General features: G+C 40.7%; 1 protein-coding gene across 1 annotated transcript in view; it reads left to right on the forward strand.

Annotated features, from left to right (window-relative positions):
• Nucleotides 1-865: 865 nt before the first annotated feature.
• Nucleotides 866-23,886, forward strand: part of ADSS1 (adenylosuccinate synthase 1) — a 30,350-nt gene continuing 7,329 nt past the window's right edge. The window contains exons 1-10 of the mRNA XM_064659331.1: nt 866-1,145; nt 16,074-16,176; nt 17,584-17,646; nt 18,397-18,447; nt 18,786-18,852; nt 19,251-19,358; nt 19,713-19,794; nt 20,708-20,834; nt 21,778-21,932; nt 23,067-23,191. Of these exons, the coding sequence (XP_064515401.1) occupies nt 957-1,145; nt 16,074-16,176; nt 17,584-17,646; nt 18,397-18,447; nt 18,786-18,852; nt 19,251-19,358; nt 19,713-19,794; nt 20,708-20,834; nt 21,778-21,932; nt 23,067-23,191 (1,070 nt within the window). The 5' untranslated portion in view covers nt 866-956. The remainder of the gene's footprint in view (nt 1,146-16,073; nt 16,177-17,583; nt 17,647-18,396; nt 18,448-18,785; nt 18,853-19,250; nt 19,359-19,712; nt 19,795-20,707; nt 20,835-21,777; nt 21,933-23,066; nt 23,192-23,886) is intronic.

A 23,886-nucleotide genomic window follows, 5' to 3' on the forward strand; every position in this document is an offset into this window, starting at 1 on the left:
GTGCAGCATGTGTCCGTACATCCCCATGACACAGCCCCACAGGCCTCAGACTGATGTGACAGCCACATGCCTTGGACCCGTGTGCCATGGCTCTGTCACACAGCCGTGTGCCTCAGCCCCTGACAGAGTGACACAGCCGCACACCTCACACCCGTGGGTAAGCGTGCCTTGCAGTGATGCAGCCCTGCATGACCCAGCTCCACGTCTGTCTGTCTGTCAGTCTGTCTGTCTGTGCCAGAGGCCCACCTGCCTCAGACTCACATGTCTGCCTGAGGGTGTCATGGGCTCATGTCCCTCTGAGGTGCCCCCGTCACATGCGAGCCCCAGGGCTGTGCACACCCCACGGTGCCACAGCCTCCACATCTGGGGGTCGGTGTCCATGTGTGTGAGGAGACTATATGTGTGTGTGTGTGTGTGAGGGGACTGCATGTGTGTGAGGGGACTGTGTGTGCGTGTGTGAGGGGATTGTGTGTGTGTGTGAGGAGACTGTGTGTGAGCAGTGCTGTGCGTTTGTGAGGGGACCGCGCGTTTGTGTGAGGGGACCTTGCATGTGAGACGTGCTGTGCGTGTGTGTCTGTGACGGGACCATGCGCGAGTGGTGCTGTGTGTGCAGCGTGAGGAGACCGCGCGTGGGGAGGGGATCGTGTGTGTGCGTATGAGGAGACTGTACGTCTGTATGAAGGGACCGTGCATGTGTGAATGGACCATACACGTGTGTGAGGGGACCGTGGGTGTGTGAAGGGACAGTGCGTGCGAGCGCGGGCGGGCGGGCGGCCGAGGCCGAGCCCGGGGGGCAGCGGCCCCGCACGTCAGCGCGGAGCGGGGCGGGCGGCGGCGGCGGCGGCGCCCTTAAAGGCGGGCGGCGGCGGCGCGGGCAGCGCGCAGGGCTCGGCGGCGGCGGGGAGCGAAAGCAGCGTGAGGCGGCGGCTGCAGCCACAGCCACCCTCCCACACAGCATGTCGGGCACCCGGGCGTCCAACGACCGCAGCAGCCACCCCGCCGCCGGCGGCGGGCTGAAGCGGGCGCGCAGCGAGCCGGGCGGTAACAAAGTGACCGTGGTGCTGGGGGCGCAGTGGGGGGACGAAGGCAAGGGCAAGGTGGTCGACCTGCTGGCCACCGAGTCGGACATTGTGTGCCGGTGCCAGGTGGGTGCCGGGCCGGCTCTTATCAACCGCTCCCTGGGCGCTTCCCCGCCCTGCGTTCCGTGCTCCCCGCGGCTCCCGCTTTCCCCCAGCTCCCCCCGGGCCCGGCGCCCTCCTCGCCGTGCGGGTCCCCTCTGCCTTCTGCTGCTCCCCCTTTTCCTCCCTCCAGCCTTGTTTCCCTCCGCCTGCCCGCCGCTCTTCGCTCTTCTGCTGCTCCTCGCTCCCGCCGGTCTCCTCCCTCCCCGCTCCCGGTTCCCCGCTCCCTCTCCCGCAGCCAGCGGCGGGGCGCGAGCGTGTCCCGGTGGGCAGCCGTGTGTCCCCCACACCCCCCCTCCGACCCTCCCCGGCTGCGCCTCCAAATGCCACTCGGAAAGAAAAAGCCCTGAGCTATAAATATAAATAGCTGACCCTTCACGATAAGCGACACTGGATCCCGAGGGGGCGGGGGAGGGAGGGGGGCCGGGGCCGCCTGCCCGGGGGTGCCCGGGGAGGAGCCTTGGGAAGCCGGGACCCGGGGACCCGGGTGCGGTCCGGGCTTGCAAGGATGTTCTGCCTGCGAAGGGCTGGGTGGGTGTCTCCGGGCGTGCTGCTTCTCCGGGGAAAATCGCTAATGAACCTCAGGAGTCTGCCAAAGTTTTACTGCAGGGGCTGTTTCGGATGGGCGGGTTGCGTTCCCTGCAAAGCGCCTGGAATTGTATTATAAAAAATATTTTAGAGTGGAGCGTGTGTAAAATAGGGGGGAAAAAAAAAACCAAGTTATGTAAAAAATACAAGATTTAGAGTTGCATGAAACCAGGGAACATCTTGCGTGGCTTTGCTTATATCTATTTTTGAGTTGAATATGATGCGAGTATTCTCAAAACAATATATTTGCCTAGTACAAACCTAATTAGACACAAAGGTGATCCCAAACAGAATCTTAAAATGGTTTGGAAGGACCTTAAAGATCACCCAGTTCCAACTCCCCTGTCATGGCCTGGGACACTTTCCATCCAGCCTGGCCTTGAACACTTCCAGGGATGGAGTATCAGTAATGGTAATAACTTCTAAAGAACTTTTTTCAGACATTAGTTATGAACATATTAGATCAATACAGCTAATAATCTATCTCTTGTACCTTTAAAGTATGTGACCACATTAATGAGTAGTCAGCTTAGTCCAGCTCAGCTGATATGTACCATGAAATTTATTCTGCTTTAAAATGCATGATAGCTACTGAAAAGCTACAGACATCCTTGAATCCAAGATAATAAATCCAAGGACGTTTGTCTAATTAAGTATATTATGTAAATAAATGTTGTCATGAAGGTTAAATATTTAGAAGGTGGAGGAAGTATTTTCATTTGGGACATTAAACTCCCAAGATCTTGAATCACCTTGGGGAGAAGTTTCCCTGCAAAAGGTAGCTAATGCAAATGTATTATCAGGACTATAGCTATTTTTCCATATTTATTTCTTCCCTCCCCCAATAACGTGTTACTAGGAACTTAAACTCGGGTTTCAGGGTTGCTTTGGTGAGAAAGGAAAATCTAAAAGTTTTAGCTGAGGAGGAGCATTTCATACAGGCCACGGTCAAACAGTGCATTCTCATGAGGTTACTGTTACTGCTGCAAGGAGTCATGTTAGTTCTTTTTAGATTCAATTTTGAGGGATGCCCTGAGGCTGCTTTCAAGGCGGATTTGCTGTCCTTCCGGAGAACTAATTTGCAAGCATGGCCCCCAGGTGCAGCCTCAGAAAACTCTCTGAAGGATACAGGACTCCTCGTGCGTGAGGGTCATTGTGTTGGCAACAGGCTGGTGGCTTAGATGGGTTAATGTGCTGCTGGGCACATCCAGATTGTCTTTCTGTAGCCTGATGGTGAGGCTGGGGTGGATGGAAGGCAGGTGGATCTAGAACAGCTCTGGACTCTTTTCAGAATAATGTTCACTGACATACTTGCACACACACCGTGTGTGTGACTATAATAGGATTACTGATATGCTGGTCAGATGGAGATGTCTTCAGGATTGGAGTTTAGGGACTACTGTGAAGTATTTGAAAGATAAAATATGAGTCAGGATTTACTTTTGAGTTGCAAGTATTATAAAACTTTAGTGAGAAGTGGATTTTTTTTTTTTAATATTTAAGTGGGTGTTTGGCACATTTGGCAATTTGAGCATGCTTTAAAAATGTGCCATTTTAATAATTCAATATTTCATACTTTCAAAGCCAATCATGCAAGTACATAACGGTGTATGATTTTTGCCTCTGTCAGAAGTCAAATGAGACTGTTAAAGCTTAGTAAAGATATGCACATATCTAAGGATGTGAGCTGTACTGATGAGTTCTCCCAGTGTGATAATGGCAGGTCATTAACTTACAGGTGTAATCAGCCTGAGAGGAACTTAATTAATGCTGTGCAGTGCCATCAAAAACCTCACCATCTGAACCGGAATCTTGCTTGCTTCACATTCCTCCTGGAAACTGAGGAAAAACTTCTAGTGCCATAGCACCTACTAGAAGCAATTCCTTAAACAAGAAACACTGAATGTCTCACTTATTAGAGACTTGAGGAAAAAAAAGTAAGAAAAAAAATCCCACCAGGACTTTTTTGTGGTTTATAATATGGTGATTGACAAGGTTATTCCCTGATGTCCTGTCCACTTTGTTTTCTGAGACATTGATGGAAATTACGTTCAACAGCTTGTTTTAGTTCTCAGTGAAATGGAAGTAGAGAAAGCTCTAAAAAGAATGTCTAAAGGGGGATATCTGTCTTTTGAAACCGTGTCTCAGCTATGTAGTAGGATACTCTTTGAGCTAACCTTTCAAAAAAAGGTGGGGTTTCCCCCCTCCCTGTATAGGAATTTAAATCCAAAGCCAAATTTGAGTTTCAAGAGTTTTCTCAAAATACTGGTTCCCTAATGTTTCTGTGAAAGGAAATAATTTTCATTACATGCTTCTCAAGTATTTTAGTGTGTCGATTTCATAAGAAAAATCTGTGACATGGATATTGCTGCAGAGGAAATGAAACTGTATTTTCTGGGATACTAGAAAGAAAGGCAAGCAGCTGAATGGGAACAGGAAGTCCATCACAGGCACAAGGGAAGAAGCTTCAAAATATGTTAAAGAAAATTCTGTATTAAAATCCAGCCTCTTTAATTTTCCTGAGTGTTCAGAATTTAATTTCACATGAATTGATGAGTCAGTTTATTGGTCATGTTGTTTCGGTTTTTCTCAGTACTTAGATTATACACAGTCTGAGTTCAAAAGAGTTAGGTACACACCATTTGGCAGCAGTGAAATATGTGACATAATTTAAATATGAGAACTTAGTTCACCTGAAGTAATTGATTTCATTTCCTCTGTATACTTGAGACATTCTTTGTGAAAGAGGATGTTTCAGAAAGGGTAAAAGATCTTGGATATTCTTGTAGATGGTACTGTACAAAATTTTTCACAGGCTGCTTTCATTAAAATACCAGACACATGGGCACACAAACCCACATAAACAAGCAGAAAAGGTATTCCTGAATAAACTAGTAACAGCAGGCCATTTAGGGCTGTTAAGGAACTGAGTAGGTTTAAATTCGGATTATTAATGGAGAACATCAGGAACATTTTTCCTCTAAATTGCTCTTTCAGCAAGCGAAGGCACTCAGAAGCAGAACATCAGAGTCCAATATTTCTTTCTTATTGTGGCCTCCTGGGGCATGGAGCTGCCTTATGCTGTGCAATACTTCTAATCCCTGGTATATTTTCACAGAAGGGTATAACCAAGGAGCTCAGCGACAAATAGTTAATTTTGATGCTTCTTTTAAAAGCAGGGTTTGCATTTGTTTAAAGCTTTTAACTAGGAGAATATTGGACATAAAGAGAGGAGTTCACTTTTTACCTGGCCTTCTAGCATGTTGCATTGAACAAGAAGTCCTTGTATAAGATGAAGTAATTTGGGTATGTATAACATACTAAAGAAGAGAGGTTTGGTGTTGTTCAAAACATGGTTTCAGATCATGATGTCTTCAGTGGCAGCTCTCATTCCAGCTGTACCTTTCTCATATCACCTAATATGCTGTCTTGTGCCTACCTTCAACGCTGGAACTTGTGGCTGGTATTAGGTACCAGGGGTTTAATTAGATAATTTCTCAGATCTGGTTTGGAGCATGATCAAACAGTCACCTGTCACCAGGGCCAAGGTGGAAGGCTTCCAGAAGCACTACTTAAGCTAGATCTGTTCCTAAAAAGTCATATGTAGTATGTCCTCGGTTAACTGAGGCCAGCTGGTGGTCATACAGTTCTAGCTGTTTCTTTAAGCTGAGACTACGTAAGGTACACTGTAATAATAACTTTTCACTGAATGTGTTTACTGGACAATTCTGTTTGTGATTGGAAAAGGAAATAGTGTGCATTGTCATATATGGCAGGAGAAGTACCTTGCATCTTTGCCAATAGTGGCAAATTACTCATGAGACACTTTCATAATTCAAGTGTGTGCCAAGAATGCCTAGGAATTTCTCTTGTAATGGAGAGTAAACAGTTCTGCCTTTCCTGATGAAATTTTCTTGCGCAATAACATTGTTTTTCAACAAAGCAACCCAAAGCGCTGTAGGAAAATGCCTCATAAACAGTTTTTGACAAAAATTTTGAAGAGAAGGGAAGACTTTCCAAAAGCTTAATGTGAAAGATACAAAAACTGTCACTAGTAAGTGAGTAGAGCCCCTGTGATAATCACCATTACCTGCAGTGGGTCACATCCCAGTTGCTGAATAGATGGGTGAAACAGTGGTGGCACAAATGCACCTTTCCTTTGCTTCACACCAACACCAGTGGCAGTGATTCAGCAATAGGGACTAGGCCAAGACAGTTTTTAAGATTTTTCAAGATGTCATTTGGCACTGCTGTTCCAGTGTGCCCATGACAATGCTGGATGTGTCAGTCCTGTGACACTTCTGCCTTCTGGAAGTCTGGAAACAATCTGCCTGATGTTGTCAGCATTCCCCCAAGAAATGACATTTAAGAGGCAACACCAAATGGTAAGAATGTGATTGCATTAAGAAGAGCTGTTATTAAATTTCTTAAGTTTCTCATATTAAAGGTTTTGTTTTGTACTAATTATGCACTCATTTTTAAAACATTTCCTCTATCCAAGTCAGTATCCTCTCAAGTTAAGAATTGCTTTGGTTTCAAAAAAAAGCATCTTCTGATCTTTTGAGGCAAATGGACAAAAGTTACAGTTAATACTGAAGAAAAGCTTAGGAGGTTGAAAAAGGTTCAGAAAATCTGACTGTTAAGGTCTTTTGTGGTTGAGTAGTTCACAGTTATTTAGACTGCGAGATTTAACCAAGTCATACACCAAGAGTGTTGAGTAGCCAGTTTTCTTGATGTAGTGGGTGCTAACAAATAAGATTAGGGGAGTCTAGCAAGTAGGAAAAGCCTGGCGATGATTTGGGATACCATTGCAGCGTTAGAGAAGGATCTAGGCAAGGGTGAAGGGACGTGCCCAATGCTTCAACAAAAGTAACTCAGGTTATTCCTGGTTTCCTTATTTCCTTGGTTTAATGTTTTAATGAGTGCATTGTAAATGCTGTATATTTTTGAAGCAGTACTTTGAGGAATGCAAAGGAAAATACTGTGGGCAAGTGATCGAATAATAAAAACCAAGCGTGGCAGAAATGCCAGACGAGTAGTTTCTCTCCATGATTTAGGTGGGAAATGGGGCAGTTTCCTTTGTTCCTCTTTGTTGTGGCTGCTTACCCTGCCCTGTCAGCAGCACGTTGTTGTGACTGTTCCCTATTGATCATGGGCTGCTGGAACTGTTTACAACAGGGATTAAATTAGGGCAGTTTTATGTGATGATTATGTGGAGTTACAGGGGCTTGTTGGCTGCTGCTTTTCTGTGTGTAGGTATCGTGTTTTGCTCTCCTTTCAGTGAGATTTAACCCTGATATTTAGCATTTCTCCCTACAGGATAAAGTAGCTTGGAAAGACTTTAATCTCCTAATGAGTTAGTGCTTGATGATATTCAGTGAAGAGATGGATGACCTTGGAGTCATGAGTGTGCAGTGACTGCAGGACTGTTGTTTTTGATTTCTTGAATGTTAGGGAGGGCTGATAATCTCATTTGTGTGTACATTCATGCAGCTGTATTTCTAAGTCATTTTTTGCAAGATTCCCTGCAAAGAAAGCAAGCAGAAATCATTTTGCTATTCAACAGAGGAAAGTGTGAGTTTTGTCCTCAGCTACAATAAGTCCACCTTTCCAAAACTGATTTCTTTTTTGTAGCAACGTGTCGCTTATAGGGTATTTTATGCAATTTTCTAATTAATTTTCCTTATACATACTTACATGCCACGCTGTATCATTTTAAACTTTAGAACAACATGGTGACATTGCTATTTTAAACTAGTCTCTCCTTTGGGCATCAGCGAGATGATCTCAGGACCACCAGGATTATAAATACTGTGTGAGAAGGTCAGGTTTAAAGTTTCCAAATCTCCATAAGAAAGCAAGCTTAATTTTCAATCCCCTTTATAAAACCTGATGAATTTATTATCCTCTACAAGCATCAAAAGAAAACAGCTGAAAATTAAGCTGAAATGACATCTGTTCTATTTCATTCCTGTTGATAACTTGTTTACAGATATAAGAAAACTTACGTTCATATCTTTGGATCGTGTTACTTCCCACAGGGTTATGACTACACTTCTTCAGAAGAGAGGACTAAAGACGAGCAGACATGACTGGTTTTTTCATGTTTGATTTCCTTTATTTTAATATTTTACAAACTTTGACCAGAATGTTTTTTCCACTATAGCATTTTCTATCAATACACCTTGCATTTATTTTCTTTGTATCTTTTGTTGGAGTAAGTGTGTGTTTTGTTCTAGTGGTCTGTCGTGGTATATTGTTTCTATGTGGTTTGATAAAACTTTGATTTCAGTTTGAGAGAAAATAACTGAAGTTTGAGTGTCTAGTTTGCCTGCACTGATTGCTGTTTAAAACCTGAGTTGAATTAGACCTGGCTTTTCCAGTTGCATTTTTCAGATAGTTAGGAAGACCAAAGTATCCACATAAATTAGGGTCATTTCTTCTAGTAAAGGAAATATACTACATTATTGGTGCAATATATGATATAAGCTTCAAGTTTTATATTTGTGCTAGAAATAATTTTACATGTTTCTTTAAAGTTCAAAAATCTTGGTCAGTTCTTTGTAGGAATTTTGTGTTTATAATCATGCTAATTATCTCATTAGGCTTTAGCAAATCTCCTTCTATGGGAATTTGGGAGTTTTTGAAGAGATCTCTATTTTAATTGGGAAGGTGGGAGCCTGTGGATTTTGTTCATTGTTTAAGACAGCGAGAAGGGGCACACTTGAACAGAGGCAGGAACCAGACACAGCAGTTCTGTGCAGCGTTGTCTGTACTTGAAACCATTATTGGGAATAAGAGCCAGATAAACTAGATTTGGCTGATGGTGGTTGGTTTGGGAGAGAAACCTGCAGCTCACTCCAGTTCTTTGGCACCACCACAGCTTTAAACATCACCTCTCCCTTAGTTCTTCTGGTCTAAGGATACCTGTGACTATTGCCAACCCTGCTCTTCCCAATGGCTTGATTTAAAAAATTAATAAATAAATAAATTATTGTCCCCTTCTTGAAACTTGAGTTGGGGTGAGTTGGGTGTTATTTGGTGATAGTTAAATTGGAAAAAGAAAATTAGCAAGAAGAACTTCCAATAGGGGAAACTATAAAAAGCACTTGTGGCAGCAACTTCCCCACTGGAATGTGCAGCACTTCCAGTCCCTGAATAAAGCTTTCACACACAGGTGATTCAGTGACATTGCGTTGAAGGGTCTGAGTGTTCAAAGCACTTAATGCATTGCATTTGTTTGGATTTTTTTTTTTTTATACCAATGATGTTCAAACCTGATTTTCAATGGTATAAATAGCGAGAAATATCATGAAAGTTGATGGATCTATATTATCATAAAGTTCATGTCAGAGCCTGTTGTGCTGGTAGCACTAATTAATTACATTTACTCAAGTTAGTTCCAGGTAGTTTTTGAGGTAAGTTAGACAGCCAATTTTAATAAAATTGTTAAGAAATTATTTATGTAACAATGCTCCTACTTGTTTATTCACATATAAAATGCTAAAAGTGAAAGAAAAATAGTTCAGGTAAGAAAGCAGAAGTAATTTATAGCCTCTTTGTTAGTATGATGAGAGAGGTGTTTGGCCTCCAGATACAGCTGAATTTCAGAAAATGTTTTGCTCCATTGACGGATGGAATTAGTAGAGCAGGGACACTTATAATGAAGAGAGATAGACAGGAGTCATAGGATTTGTTTTCAGATGCAGACTTCCCAAACTGCTGGGTCGTGGCTGGTATTCCAATTCATAGATTATAAATTCATATATTATAATAATGCCAGAGCGGATCATCGTGTAATCTTGTCCTAGTACCAAGGACACAGTATTCTAGTAGCAGTTGCACCACTGCCAAAAGGAGAGGTAATACAATCTTTCTACTCCTACTTAATATTCCCATTTATCCATGTGAGGTTTGCCTTGGGCGTATCAGCCAGTACTGAAACTGTGTTCAGATACCTCCACGTGCTTCCTAGCACAGATGTCTCCCATCCAAAGTTTGACCTACATTTTTGTTTTGAATTCATTTATTCAAAACCTGGTCATGGCATTTTATACATTCACTGCATGTACCAATGGGCTAAGGAGCTGCTGTGTGCTCCTGGTGTGTCACTCATACCACGGTGGTGTTGGCTGCAGATCTTCAATAACCAGTTTTTGTTGTTTCCCCATTGCATTGCCAACTGGGAGAGGGTGAGAACTGATCCTCGTGGGACCCAGCAGTAATAAGCCTGTTTTGTGTTCACACAAATATAATTTGAAACTATCATCATGTTCTAAGGTATTTTATATGTGCTCTGAGGATTTTTTCATATCAATCTACTTAAGTTGCATTTGGGCATTGTGGGAAGCACAGAGCAAATGAAGGATGTGCCAAACAGCAGATCATCTGGAAACATTCCTCCCACATACACATAATGCCATCTCCTGCACACTACCTACCTGACAAGAGCAGGCAGAAACACCTCTGAGCATAAGGATGCATTTCATTCCTATTCAAACATGTATCTTAAGGCTAGCTGGGAAAATAGAGTTCCTGCTGCAGGTACTGAACAGCCTCACTGCTGCTCTCAAAAGAAATTCCCTTTTTATCTTGGGATGTTTTGGCTGTGATACAGAACAAAACAGGAGCCTTGAAATGGTTGAGCACTTTGGGAAGTGGATTTGTTTCTTCGTGTTTGTTTTTTTTAACTTCTACTACAGAGACAGACTGTGTACTCTGCCAACCTGTTCATAATAATTATTAATTCCCTGAAAGACAGTGTTTATACCAGCATACAGTTGATAACACTGGTAAGATATAGCTTCTCAGTTTAGTGTATTGTTGCAGTTTTGGTGTTCAAGCACTCTGAAATACTAATCAAAGTACATCAGTACAAGACTCCAATATCACAAATAGATCAGCACATAAAAAGCTTGGAAATGCATTTTCTTTTTAAACAAAGTGCTGTTCTGAAAAAAAATGCTTATGATGTTTTGAGGTAGATTGGTTTCTCTAGCTCTTTCTGGTACTGGGACAATATGTAACTTTACACTTGGATTATAATATTTTTGAAAATATAAATTTTTATCTAAGTACAACTTCATAATTTTTAAAAAAAATAATCTAAAAAAAACCCCAGACCTCATTGCTGTTATTAGAGTCTTCAACTTCTTCTGCTTTCCAAGTTAATAAAAACTGATTTGTTGAGCAATGTAGGTACTTTGAAAAGGCTGTGTACTAATTTTTCGCTGCAGGCTGTTGTGGTGGGTTGACTCTGGCTTGATGCCAGGTGCCCACCAAAGGCACTCTGTCACTCCTCTCCCCAGGTGGGCAGGGGAGAGAAAATATAACAAAAGGCATGTTGGGACAAGGACAGAGAGAGATCACTCACCACTTACAGTCATGCACAGAACAGACTGGGGTAAGGGAAAACTCAGCTTATTATCAATCAGAGTAGGATAGTGAGAAATAAAACCAAGTCTTAAAACCACCTTTCCCTGACCCCTCCCTTCTTCTCAAACTCAACCTCTCTCCCAAATTATCTTTCCCTCGCGTGGCCTGGGGGACAGGGGTTGGGGGCTGTGTTCAGTTTATCACACATTGTCTCTGCTGCTCTTTCCTCCCCAGGGAATGACTCCACATTCTTCTCCTGTTCCAGTGGGGGGTCCCTCCCACAGGAGACAGTCCTCCATGAACATTTCCAAAATGAGCCTTTCCCAAGGGTTGCAGTTCTTCATTAACTGCTCCAGCATTAGTTGCTTCCATGGGTTCCAGTCCTTCAGGAACAGGCTGCTCCAGTGGGGGTCCCCTGTGGGCAAACCTGCTCCAGAGTGGACTCTTTTCTCCATGGGTCTGCAGGTCCCTGCCAGGAGTCTGCCCTGTCATGGACTTCCCATGGTGTTGCAGACTCCTTTGGGCATCCTGCTGCTCTAGACAGTGTCTACAGGTGGATCTCTGCTCCTCCATAGGCTCCATGGGCTGCAGGGGCACAGCTGCCTCACCAGGATCTGTACCACAGGCTGTGAGGGAATCTCTGCTCTGGCACCTGGAGCACCTTCTCTCCACCTGCACTGTCCTTGGGGTCCGCAGAGCTGTTTCTCTCTCACGTTCTTGCTTCTCTCTCTGGTTGTAGTTGCTGGGTTTTGTTTTGGGTTTTTTGGTTGTTTTTTTTCCCCTTCTTAAGTACATTATCCCAGAGGCGCCATCCCAGTTGCTGCTGGGCTTGGTCTTGGCCAGTGGTGGGTCCCTCTTGGAGCTGGCTGACATTGGTTTTATTGGACATGGAGGAAGCTTCCAGCATCTTCTCACAGAAGCCACCCCTGTAGCCCCTGCCCCCACCCCACTTGTAAAACCTCACCATGCAAAACCAATAAAGCTATGAATTACTTCAATGAAGTAATTATTTTTTACTTAGATGCCTGATTTAAATGGGAACAACTTTAACACCTACCAAATACAGCCAGAAACAAGCATTTGTGTGCTCTGAAACTTGAATGTAGCTGGTATGAAGAACACCAGCTGTGGCTGCACAGTCAAAAATCATTGCTGCATTTAGGTAGTGCCTCAAAGGAAGTGCTTTTGTGTGCTCTCTTGAGACAAGCTTCTGAAATGATATGTAGGTCTCTTTATTACTATAGTAGTAATCTCTATCCCCTTGCCTGTGGTGTGTGTAATACTTCCCAGTTCTCAAGTCGCGCTTCGCTGCTGCAGTTTGCTGTAATCGATAGCCCCTGTCACGTGCACCTGGAGGGTTTCCTGCATGTGGCACAGTCTTAATTGAGTCACTAGAGATTAAACTGGCTGAACAGAAGATATACAAGTGCTGCTGATCATGTTGGAATCACTGCAGGACCAGTAAGGAAGGTTTGGAGTTGAAGGGGTTACTAATGTTCAAGTCACTGCTGTTGTCCCAGTTGCACTCTGAGCCTTTTGGTGCCTTCTTGGGAACAGAAATTCCCACACCAGAGTAGTTTAATGGGGTGCTCAGGCTTCCAAGTCTTTGAAGGTGAATGCTAATTGTTATTTCTGGTCATACCATCATTTCCCAGTGCGGATCATGCCAGAGTGACACTGGTGATTAACCTGTCAGAAGTTGTTGCCTTAACGTTCCCCGTGTTAGAGATGTGTTTGAAGAACTGCAGAAGGCAGCAGATACCATCTCTAGTGACCTGGGAAATTGCAAACAGTAAAACATAAATAAACTTCAGGTGGGCTCAGTGGTGCATGCCAGAGTCTGGATATTAAATGGAAGTTCATTATGCAGAAATGTGTTTGAAGCAAGGGCCAAGCAGAGGCACTAAAAGTTTCTTGGTCCAACAGGAAGCATCCTGAGGGTCCGGAGAACACTGTCACTTGCTGCATTAGTGTTCACAGCACTTTATTGAAATACCATTTGAGGGAAAGAAGGGAGCTTACACAGTTGCAGTGTACCAGGAGGTTTTCTGCGCTTTTAAACGTGTAATCTTCAAATTAAGCCTGTACAAGCTTTTAGGTTCCCTTATATTTCGAGCAGTTTCAAGCAATGGCTCATAGAGGCTCTATATTGACTCTCAGAACTTGAGTAAAAAAACTTTAGTAAATGTCTGCAATATCTGAGCTATTAGACTGCCCATATGGTTAGAATAGCTGTGTAACTGAATATGAGAAACAAATGACCAGATAATAAAAAGAAAGTACCTCATCAGACCAATGTTATGTTTTGCAGGTGTGGTCGTGTCTGTTGGGCAATTCAATGCTCTGCTACCACTTTTAATTATATTTACAAAAATGTAATTAATTGAGCTGTAAAAATATACTTGTAAGACACTTGTTCAGAAAACACAGACCAGCATGACCACTGCACAAAGCAGTACCAGAGCTGTCAATACTAGCTTTAATTCAGAAAAATGCTGGTTTATAAGGTCTGTCACTCAATTCTTGATTCATGTTATCTATCCAGAGAGACTGAAAGTGTGTTCAGATATTTTGGGATTGAAGAATGTATCAGATCTGCTGGTGTTTCTGTGCTTCAGAATTTTTTTATGTATGCCAACTTTCACAGCTGCTTGATTAAAGTCTCTTTTAAGCATTTGCTAAAGAAAGAGGCAGCATTTGTCTGGGTATCAGTTGTTCAGGAAATTTTCCAAAAGCATAAACTGTCCTTCATAAATATTCTCATACTGGTGTATCCCAACTTCTGAAGTTTCAGGATACGAGAAAACGGCTTTGACTATAATTTAAGAGTGCTGTTATCTCAGAATGTGAGTCCTCAAGCCTGACTTCATTTGTTCATATTCATGTTGATTAAGTAAAATATAACTATAGCATTAGTGACAACAAATACTTTTGAAGCAGCCTGGTTCCCCATTTTCTGAGGAAACATGAAAATTGTTGTTCATTGTAGAAATTAAATCAATGTTAAATGAGGGAGTTAATTCTTTTAAAGTTTCCATCTTGCCATCGTCAGTAGGTGAGCAGAAAGGGAACACTGGCAGTCCCAGCAGAAGTTACTAGCCTCTTTCTCAGCCTGATACCAGTATAATAAAATAAACCAGTGTTTCAACCAGTTCAATCCATCATGTGTCAGACCTCTTAAATACCATGTAAAGGACTCTCCTACCTGATTTATTAACCTTTCAGGTAATTTAATACACTTAACTAGATCCAGGATCCTACAACTGCTTTATTATATCTGGGAGGCAAACAAAATACCCAGGGTGGTTCAACTTCCTTCAGGATTCTCTGGACAAGTTATAATTCTGTGTTAGCAAGATACTTGGGAATCCTTCCCATCTCGAGGATGAGCTAACCTGAAGTTTATTAATCAAATGAAATTTGTGTTATAACTCCTACTCAGCTCTCCCTTAGCAGATTATCACTTTAAGATTCATTATTGAGCTCACATCTTCCAGAGCATGAAATTTAGTTTTGTCGTATTTGAAGGCATATTTCCTAGTTTTCCTCCATCACACTGCTAAAAAAAAAAATTCTTTTTCAGTAAGCCGTAGCTTTGCTTTTCTTATTTTTGTGTTCAGTATTTATCCACATTTTGAAAGGATTGCCAGTTACCACTTTCCTGTGCTTTACATACAAACAAAAGGGCAAATCAGTAAATGAAGGGTAAATGAAACTCTGGAATAACATGTGTTACAGTATTCATTTTTATAAAAGACTATCCTTTCTCAGAGTTTTCATATAACTGCATTCATTCAGCCAACACTCTTCATTGTCTGCAAATCACCAATGACAGTCTCAGTTCTCCTCCCAGCAGATGCCCTCATTCTAGACAGTTTTACATCATTCAGACATCACTTCAAGTCCACGAAGATTTGTAATTGTTTTGGAAAGCTGAAGGCCTGTAGCACTGGAGCAGACAAGTAGTCAGATTTCCCAACCTTATCAGTAGGAGATGAAGTTATATCAAGACAGAACAACAACAAACATTAAGCCTGCTGAGAAAACTGGACCTTTAATTTTTAAAACTCGTTAAGTTGCTGGTCAAATCAACTCATGGCCTTGATTTACTCACCTCTTTCCAAGTTTGTGTGTTGTTGCATCACTCTCTTTTAAAACTGTTTGTGAAAAAGCAGTTTATTGAGGAAAATACCATCTCCTAAGTCCAGGTAGATAGTTGTGTAAATCATGGATTGTAGCAGACTCTATAAAGTGGTGGTGGCGACAACTGGGAAGATCATCCCTTGACCATTTCTTGGGGTGGTCCTGTGCAGAGCCAGGAGTTGGACCTTGATGATCCTCGTGGGTCCCTTCCAACTCGGGATATTCTATGATTGACAAGGACGTTCAGTGAAGCTGCCGAGACTACACATGCTCCTGCTTTTACAAAGACCTTCTGTCTTGAACACGAAGAGAAGCAGTAGCTGTTTGTAGGTGGGCAGCAGGAAGAGCTTCCATTCAAGAGGAAATACTGGGCATTGTAGGCTTAAACCCAAGGAAATGACCATGTAGAGAAGATGCCTAAAAAGGATGGGCTTGTGCAGGCATGTCATAGACAAGACTCCAGGGGTGGTAATTAATTCCAGTTTTGTTCCCAGAAAGCTTCAGTTCTCTTCTAGCTTCTGTCACCACTCCTGGGTTTACTCCTGCTCTGCCCCAGCCCTGCCTTGACTCCATGGTATTGTTCTGCTTCATAATTCTACACAGTTTTGCTGAAATCCTCCAGCCTCCTCATTGTCTGTCTGAGACCTTTTCACAAGAAACTGTAAGGTGGAGAAAGCAGTGACCAAAGATATGTTGAAATAAAAAAAGATGGTCTTGTCAAATCATCTATTGAGAGTTTCAGGTGATGATACAAGGCAGTTAATCTTCAGGTGTTTCTTTCTGTTGCAGGGTGGGAACAACGCAGGCCATACTGTCGTCGTCGATGGGAAAGAATATGATTTTCACCTATTTCCTAGTGGCATCATTAATCCAAAGGCAATTTCTTTTATTGGTAAGACAATTATGCAATTTATTATCTAAAATAACATTGTATAGTGGATAGCTGCAACTGTATGTTTTAGTAACAAGTAAAGAAAATCATATAAGTGACAGTCAGATTTGCTTCAGCTGTATGACTTCTATTCCACTGCTGCTTTAACATGAAGAATTACTCTACTTTCAGTGTCAGTTTAGTTTCTGCTGTTAGAAAGCTGAGAGCAAGAACACCCTCTTCCTATCATTTTACTCCTTCTTATACTTTATGGTGCAAGTTTGGATTCCACTTGTACACTCCTTTTATACTGTCAGAAATCTGTGTGCTATTCTCTGAGGACACAAACCCCAGGACTTAGGCTAAATAAATAATATAATTTATCTCTGACATCTCTTTACTGACTTTTCAGAAGCAGGCCCTGAGATACCAGACTCTGCTTGGAAGGTTGTCGTCCAGTCTCCTTTTTGTTCACAGTACCAGCTGTTTAGGGTGATGTTGTATTTTGCTATAAAGATATTTGGTGCAGATGGCATCATGAAAAGGTTTGCGTTGCCTACTGGACATTAAACTCATATTCAAATGATAGGCAAATATAAGGCCCAAACTTATGATTCTTTCTGACAGAAATTATGTACAGTCTGTGCAAGAAATGAGTCTAATTTTAGTGAGTCGTGGACTTTCAGTTTTTTTCCATTTGATAATTTCCAAATAAATGATTAAAATATACTAAACATATTTTTCCTCTCAGCTAAATATGCTGTGTTATCTTGCTTTCTGTTTTACTCCCTTGTCAATTAGTAATGACTATTACTTAAGTTTTGCTAAATTTAGGCTGAGACAGGCTCTTGCATGTATTTCTGACGTTCCCAAGGAGGCAGCAGCTGTTTCCAGCCCACTGCATCACTAATCCTCCACATCTCGCCAGCACTGCCCTGTATTGCTTGTGGATTCTATGTGGTACTCAAAAGCAGGGGTGAAGCATTGCTAATGCATTACAGCACAAGTTCGAGCTGAGTTTAAAACAAATACCTGAGTACTGAAGAAAATTTACGTATTTTCACGCAGGGTTGTCAGTGTGGTAAGGCCACGGACTTCTTTGAGCTTCTCCCTGTGAACAATTGAGGCTGAAGTCGTGGGGCAAAGTCCACCACAAACAAAGACAAGAATCTGCTTACCTCAGCTGGCTGTGCAGCAGCCTGGCGTTCACGCCTGAAACAAGCCCGCTCTGGTTTTCCTGATTTTAGCAGGCTAGTAGCTGCTTACCCAGAATCAGGATTTATCCAAAAAGTTCTCAAGATCACTTTGTGAGAAATTTAGTTTTGCTTTTTAAATAAAACTTCAGACAGCAAGTGTTTACAATGCCTTACTTCCTAAGAGTGAGTATTTTATTCCTCGCTTTAAAATAAATCATTTATGTTCCCAAAGGTAATGGAGTGGTTATACATTTACCAGGCCTGTTTGAAGAAGCTGAAAAGAATGAAAAGAAAGGTTTGTATCAAGTAATTTTTAACCTACCTTTATATTGGCAGCCAGGTTGAGGGTTTTTGTAAGCTGTTGTTTCTGGCCGTAAGTACTTGCTGCAATAACAGTCTGGATTTTAAAAACAGTATTTAAAATGTTTAATTGTGTTGTAGTCTTCAGACATATTTTTAAAATCAATCTTTTCATGTGTTTTGGGAAGTTTTATGGCATTTGAAACCACACTAGATGGAAAATAAATCCTAAAGTATGTGGTAAGCTCCCTTTGACCTCAGACTGAGATGATTTAACCCAGAGTTTCTGTGCCCAAATATAAACTCAGTTGATTCTGCTTTGAGTGAGGCTTTGGACCTTATGACCTTCCAAGGTCCCTTACTACCTAGATTGTTTTATGTTTCTATATAGAAATCCCCTATTTTCTGAGGCACAAAAGGAGTTTAAGTGATGTATGGTATAGTGAGTTAAACAAGATTTCCTTGAAGTAAGAATTCTGTGTAAGCCACAGCATTATGGCATTAAGAAGTGAGTATCTTTTTCCATGCCAAAATGAGAAAGCTGATAATTTAAAAATGAGAAAAGTTTGTTAACAGAAACATTGCTATATTTGATGTTTGCTTATGGTTTATAGATTTTATCTGGAGTCTTCTTAACAAGAAGCTATATAAACTTGAAGAAAAGCATAGAAAAACTGAAAGTCAATGTCAAAGTTTGACCAATCAGCACAGCTGAAATCCTACCTTTCTTTATATCTTCTGACAGGTTTAAAAGATTGGGAGAAAAGACTGATTATATCAGATAGAGCACATATAGGTAAGTGACGATTGAAGGGGGAAAAAAACCTTGCACATGATTGCTTAGCTCATGATGCTAAAGTATTATCCTGCAGAGCAGTGATGTATTTGATCTAACACAGCTTCTTTATATGTTGTGTGTCTGAAGGATAATAATGGAATTTGTAGCCACTGAAGAGTGATGTTTTACATGTTTTCACAACCTTTAAGGAATACTTGCTCTGTTTTCTCTTGAGGAGGCCTGTGCACTGTCAGTGACAGTAAAGGCACTTTGTCTTGAAATTATGGATGTCCGTGATGTAAAGAATGTTTTTCTCCTTTGGTCTTCCACTAAATCCATTTGATTTTCCATTGCAGTGTTTGACTTTCACCAGGCAGTAGATGGGCTCCAGGAAGTGCAGCGTCAAGCACAAGAAGGCAAAAAGTAAATATTTTCAACTCCCTAGTTTCATTAATAGTTACGCAAATTTGAAAAAAATGGTGTAATTTTGGAAAACAGAAGTGCAGTGTATCTCTAAAGAGTCTTGTTGATATTACTAATTCTGTGACTCAGTTCTACTTCTACTTATGTTAGTGAACAAACTAACAAACTGTCAGCCAGACTCAAGGCTTCACTGCATACCACAAATATTAGCAATATTTATGCAAAGCCTGAAAGTTGGTATATATTTGTTATTATAGAACTTTAATATCTTTTTATGTCTCAGACCTCCTGCCCAATATGTGATATAGTGAAGAGCTTTAACAAAATTACTTGGCATAAAGTGTATTTTTGCATATATTTATACATGTTGGGGTGGGGTGGGTGTTATTTTCACTTAGTATTGGCACAACGAAGAAGGGGATTGGACCAACATATTCTTCCAAAGCTGCGCGAACAGGCCTTCGGATTTGTGACCTCCTTTCTGACTTTGATGAATTTTCTTCAAGGTAAAACTATTTTTGTTTCTAAATATTATGTTAAAGAGTGATATATTTTGGCTGACAGATTTGCTTTTAAGGGGATGTTTTTAAATATATGTCTGAATTTTGTATATAAATTGTCTAGAAGGAGAAGAAAACTGGAAAGAATGTGTGTGTGTATTTTGTGTACTTCACAGATTTTCTCATAATTTAAAATGTAATTTTGTACATTGGGAAGTGCACTGGTTGAGGTATCAAGATCCTGGTATTTTCTCCCTGTAGCTCTCAGTATATGCTGCAAATAATATAAACTGATTTCTTGCCAAAGGTTCTGTGAACAGTGACTATGTTCCTCAGAGATACAATTTCAATATTTTTCAGATTTAAAAATCTGGCACAGCAATACAAATCAATGTTTCCCACGTTGGAAATTGATACAGAAGGACAACTGAAAAAGCTAAAGGTAAGGATTTAACAGTTGTAATATTTATTTTCATTTAAAAAGTAAAACCAAAGTGTACTAGAACTACCACTGATTAAACTAATTAACTAATTTATATGAAAAATGCACGCGTTCATTGTTATAAAAGCTTTAATAAGGAGTAACTATGCTTTGTAATAGAATGTTTTCTCTTATTGTAGGCATTAATTTAAACTTTGTGGATGATTTAATTCTCCTGTAATATTTTACTTTTTTGCGTTGTTTAAAATGACTGTTGTATTAAAGTAGTCGAGAGAATGCAGGGTGAGAATTTCAGTTAATGTTCTCCAGTCTTTCTGATGGACTTCCATGATTACTGAAGAAACGTTTGTGGAAACCTTTTTCAGGATCCTGGTATTACAAGAAAATTGTCTTTTTATAAATAGGTTTAGAAGAGACACTGATAACACAGCTTCTTTCATGAATATGCGAGAAAAGAGGATGACAAAAATATCTCTTACCTTTCCCAAGTTTTATCTCACACTTGTTCAGAGCTGACACCCTTAAGATATTTTTTAATATTCAAAAGGAGTGATCTTTTTTTTCTTCTGGTGCTTGCACTATTTCTAAGTCCCATTCTCAGTGTGTCTAGACTATCAACACACTATCTAGAGACTACGGCAACAAAATTTGCTAAGTATACCACACCTCTGTGAACAGAAATTATACAGAAATTATGGCATTCTAATGCCATAATAGGTCATCTTTTCTTATGTGGTTCAATAGATTGATTTGTTTTCAAATTATAAACTAGTGGTTGTATTTTTCAGGAAAACACAGTTATTGAGGCTGGAAGCTTAGAATTATCTGTATGTTTCATCCTTCAGATGTGAACAGAGTATTCCCTGCTTCCAGCCATTGTCTGGGCAAGCTGACATTTGTACTCAATTTGCAGGGATATGCTGAAAAAATAAGACCCATGGTTCGAGATGGTGTGTATTTTATGTATGAAGCTCTTCATGGCTCTCCAAAGAAGATCCTTGTTGAAGGAGCCAATGCAGCATTACTTGATATTGACTTTGGTAAGTCATATTCTAAACTCAGTTTAACTCCTAAGAGATCGGTTTTATTTTGATTAGTTTTATTTTGATTTCAGTTTATATTGACTTGGCAAACAGCAGGAAAATAGGGAAACAAAATAGTCTTTCCTTAATAGGAACAGATCTCCCAGAAGTAAAGCACAAATAAGACAGGAATTGTATCATTAACAGGATTAAATGCTGAGGGTTTAAAAATTGATTTTTAGAGAATTTTATTCCAGTGGAGTTGAAATTTCACTCCAGACATTATTGTCTTTATTGCTTTTAAATATGAGTGTACACATTTCCAGACAATCCAGGCACTCATTGCAGTGCTGCTGAGATAATTCCTCTGCAGTGGAGGGAGGATTAAACTCATGCAGTAACCTGTAAGTCTTGCTGCTTCAGTTTGTCTCTGCTCTGCTTTCTTAGCAAAAGTCTAATTAAACAACCTAGTTCTCAATGAAAATGAAATGAAGAATTGAGAGATTCTCCAATCAGGAGTCACGGTGTAGAGATTATGAGTAACCTCTTAAGACTTAGACAATTTGTGGCAGATACTCAGAGCCACTCGTGTAGAGCATTTGGAATGTCAGACCGTGACCTTTGCACCAGGCTCTCTGTGGATGTAGTGGAAATACTTTCTGTGATACACAAGACATTGAAAAAAAGCTTTACGCAGCAGCAGCATCTTATAATAGATCCCATGCCTAATGGATGTAGTATTAAGATGCTTTTCAGCTTCTCCCTTGTGGGCCATTCTCAGTGAAAGTTACAAAGAATGAATGACATGTAGCAAGAAGAATTTCCCCACTCTTTGGCTGCTGTTTCAGTTTAGCTTTAAAGCCAAACATAGAGGTGAAAATCTCCTTTGAAGTGATAAAGGAAAAACAGTCTTTGTTTCTTACCATTGCTGAAACAGGGTTGTGCTGCTGTGTTTTGACAGGCACGTATCCCTTCGTGACCTCGTCGAACTGCACCGTGGGTGGTGTGTGCACCGGGCTTGGTGTCCCGCCCCAGCACGTGGGTGATGTGTATGGAGTGGTGAAGGCCTACACCACCCGGGTGGGAATTGGAGCCTTCCCCACCGAGCAGATTAATGTAGGTTTAACGTTACAAAATGTGATGTATACAGTTGCCAACAAATAGCAGTCGATGGAATGGGGTAAGGGTATACCAGGAATAAATAAGCACTGTAATAATAATGCCGAGCAATGGCACTCGTGAAGAGGAGAATTACATTACAGACTTAAGGTATTTTTCATCAGTGTGATGATGTTATATTGCAGGGACCATGCTTCTGTTGTAGTGAATTATGTGAAAACAGATTTCATCATCTTATATAAGATCTTTAGGTGTATTTCAGTGGTGGGAGTTTGTTGTAGACTGGAACTGTCAGCATGTCAAAGGAGAGTGTAAATTACAAGATAAAACTTCTGAGCTTAATAGCCTGTGTTCTGTGTGATTTATAGAATAAATGTGGCATGTGCATCAGCCAGTCATGCACAAATTGATCAATAAAAAGAAGGGGAGAGATTTTGATTACTTTAAACTGTCTACTGTATTTTCATTAGCAAGAAACTAGAAAGCTTAGGTATTGTTTATGAGCTATGCACATGGCAATCTCTAGGTCAGTGTTCCGAATCTAATTTAAGGATTTAGTCACTAAAATCCTTTCTCTAATAACTCAAATGGTTTAGTGGTGTCCTCTAAGCTTATGGATCATGAACATGAAGTTTCTTCCTTCTTCATTTTTAGCCCATTGTAGACACTGCCAGTCCAAAAGGAACAGTTTCATACTGTGGTAGAACCAGGGATCACTTGACGTGGACATGGAGTCTGACCTAGATATTGTACAAGCATTGGTCTTGTCCCAAGCATTTACAGTCTTGTCTGTAAAAACAATAGGTGCCAAAAGACCAGAGGAAGCAAACACAATTTTAAAGATGGATGAATTGCCAAGGAAATCTTCCTTTTAGATGAAGAAGGAAGAAAAGTGTCTCCTTGGAACATGAAATAGTCATATTAAATAAGTGGTTTGAAATGCTCATGATTGCAATACAAAAATCCTGTTCATGAGGGACTTTGTTCTCTGCCTTAGTCCCATCCTAGTAAAACTTAACTTTTTTTTCATTTTTGCTTAAAAAAAAAAGCCTTGAAATTGAACATATTCTTCTTGCTGTTCGTGCAGTTTTTCAGTGAGACACCATCAGCATTCTTTCTGTCTTATTTTAGGAAATTGGAGATCTTTTACAGTCCCGTGGCCACGAGTGGGGAGTAACTACAGGCAGAAAGAGACGCTGTGGCTGGTTAGATCTTGTCATTTTGAAATATGCTCATATGATCAACGGATTCACTGCGTAAGCATCAAAGATTTTGCGCTACATTTGGAAGTGATAATTTTGTGCTTCGCAGAATAAATATGTAGGTAACATTAATATAAGTCCAGTAAAGTGTTACATTTTAAGCAATACATTAATTCACAGTGGGCAACTGAGAATTGTCTTAATGCTAATAATAATCTAATTCCTTTTTTTTTTTTAATTAAGCAACTTTATGACATCATAGCAGTGATTTTTTTGGTATATGTTTTCACTTTGCTTACCTCAGATGGCCAGTGTAGATTGGATCAAAGTATCAGTTTTCTAACAGTTTGCTCTAGTGTTCTTGATCCAGTGCTTTCATAATGTCTTGTGCTGGGTTTGAGCTTTGGTTGCCTCTAGTGGATCTTACTTGTAGGACCAGCTCTGCGTCATTTGGAACCACTGCCTCTATAAGTGAAATAAATGGGATGACCCAAAGTATATAGTGGCTGGCACAGTTTTCATTCCAAGTTCATTTATTTACAAAGGCACAGTCAAATGTTGTATTATAAATTCTGCTTTTAATGGGCTGACATTTTTTTTCTTTGGGATGAAATGACTTACTTGGTTGATAAAATATTTTATAATTCAAAACACATATAAAATTGGCATTTTACAGGAAAAGTGGCTGTTTAAAGGAGCTGTTCATGACCATAATGCCCTCAAGCTAGCTTATGTCTAGTGCTAAAATA

The sequence above is a fragment of the Pseudopipra pipra genome, chromosome 6 (genome assembly GCF_036250125.1).
Source record: "Pseudopipra pipra isolate bDixPip1 chromosome 6, bDixPip1.hap1, whole genome shotgun sequence".
NCBI classification, from domain to species: domain Eukaryota; kingdom Metazoa; phylum Chordata; class Aves; order Passeriformes; family Pipridae; genus Pseudopipra; species Pseudopipra pipra.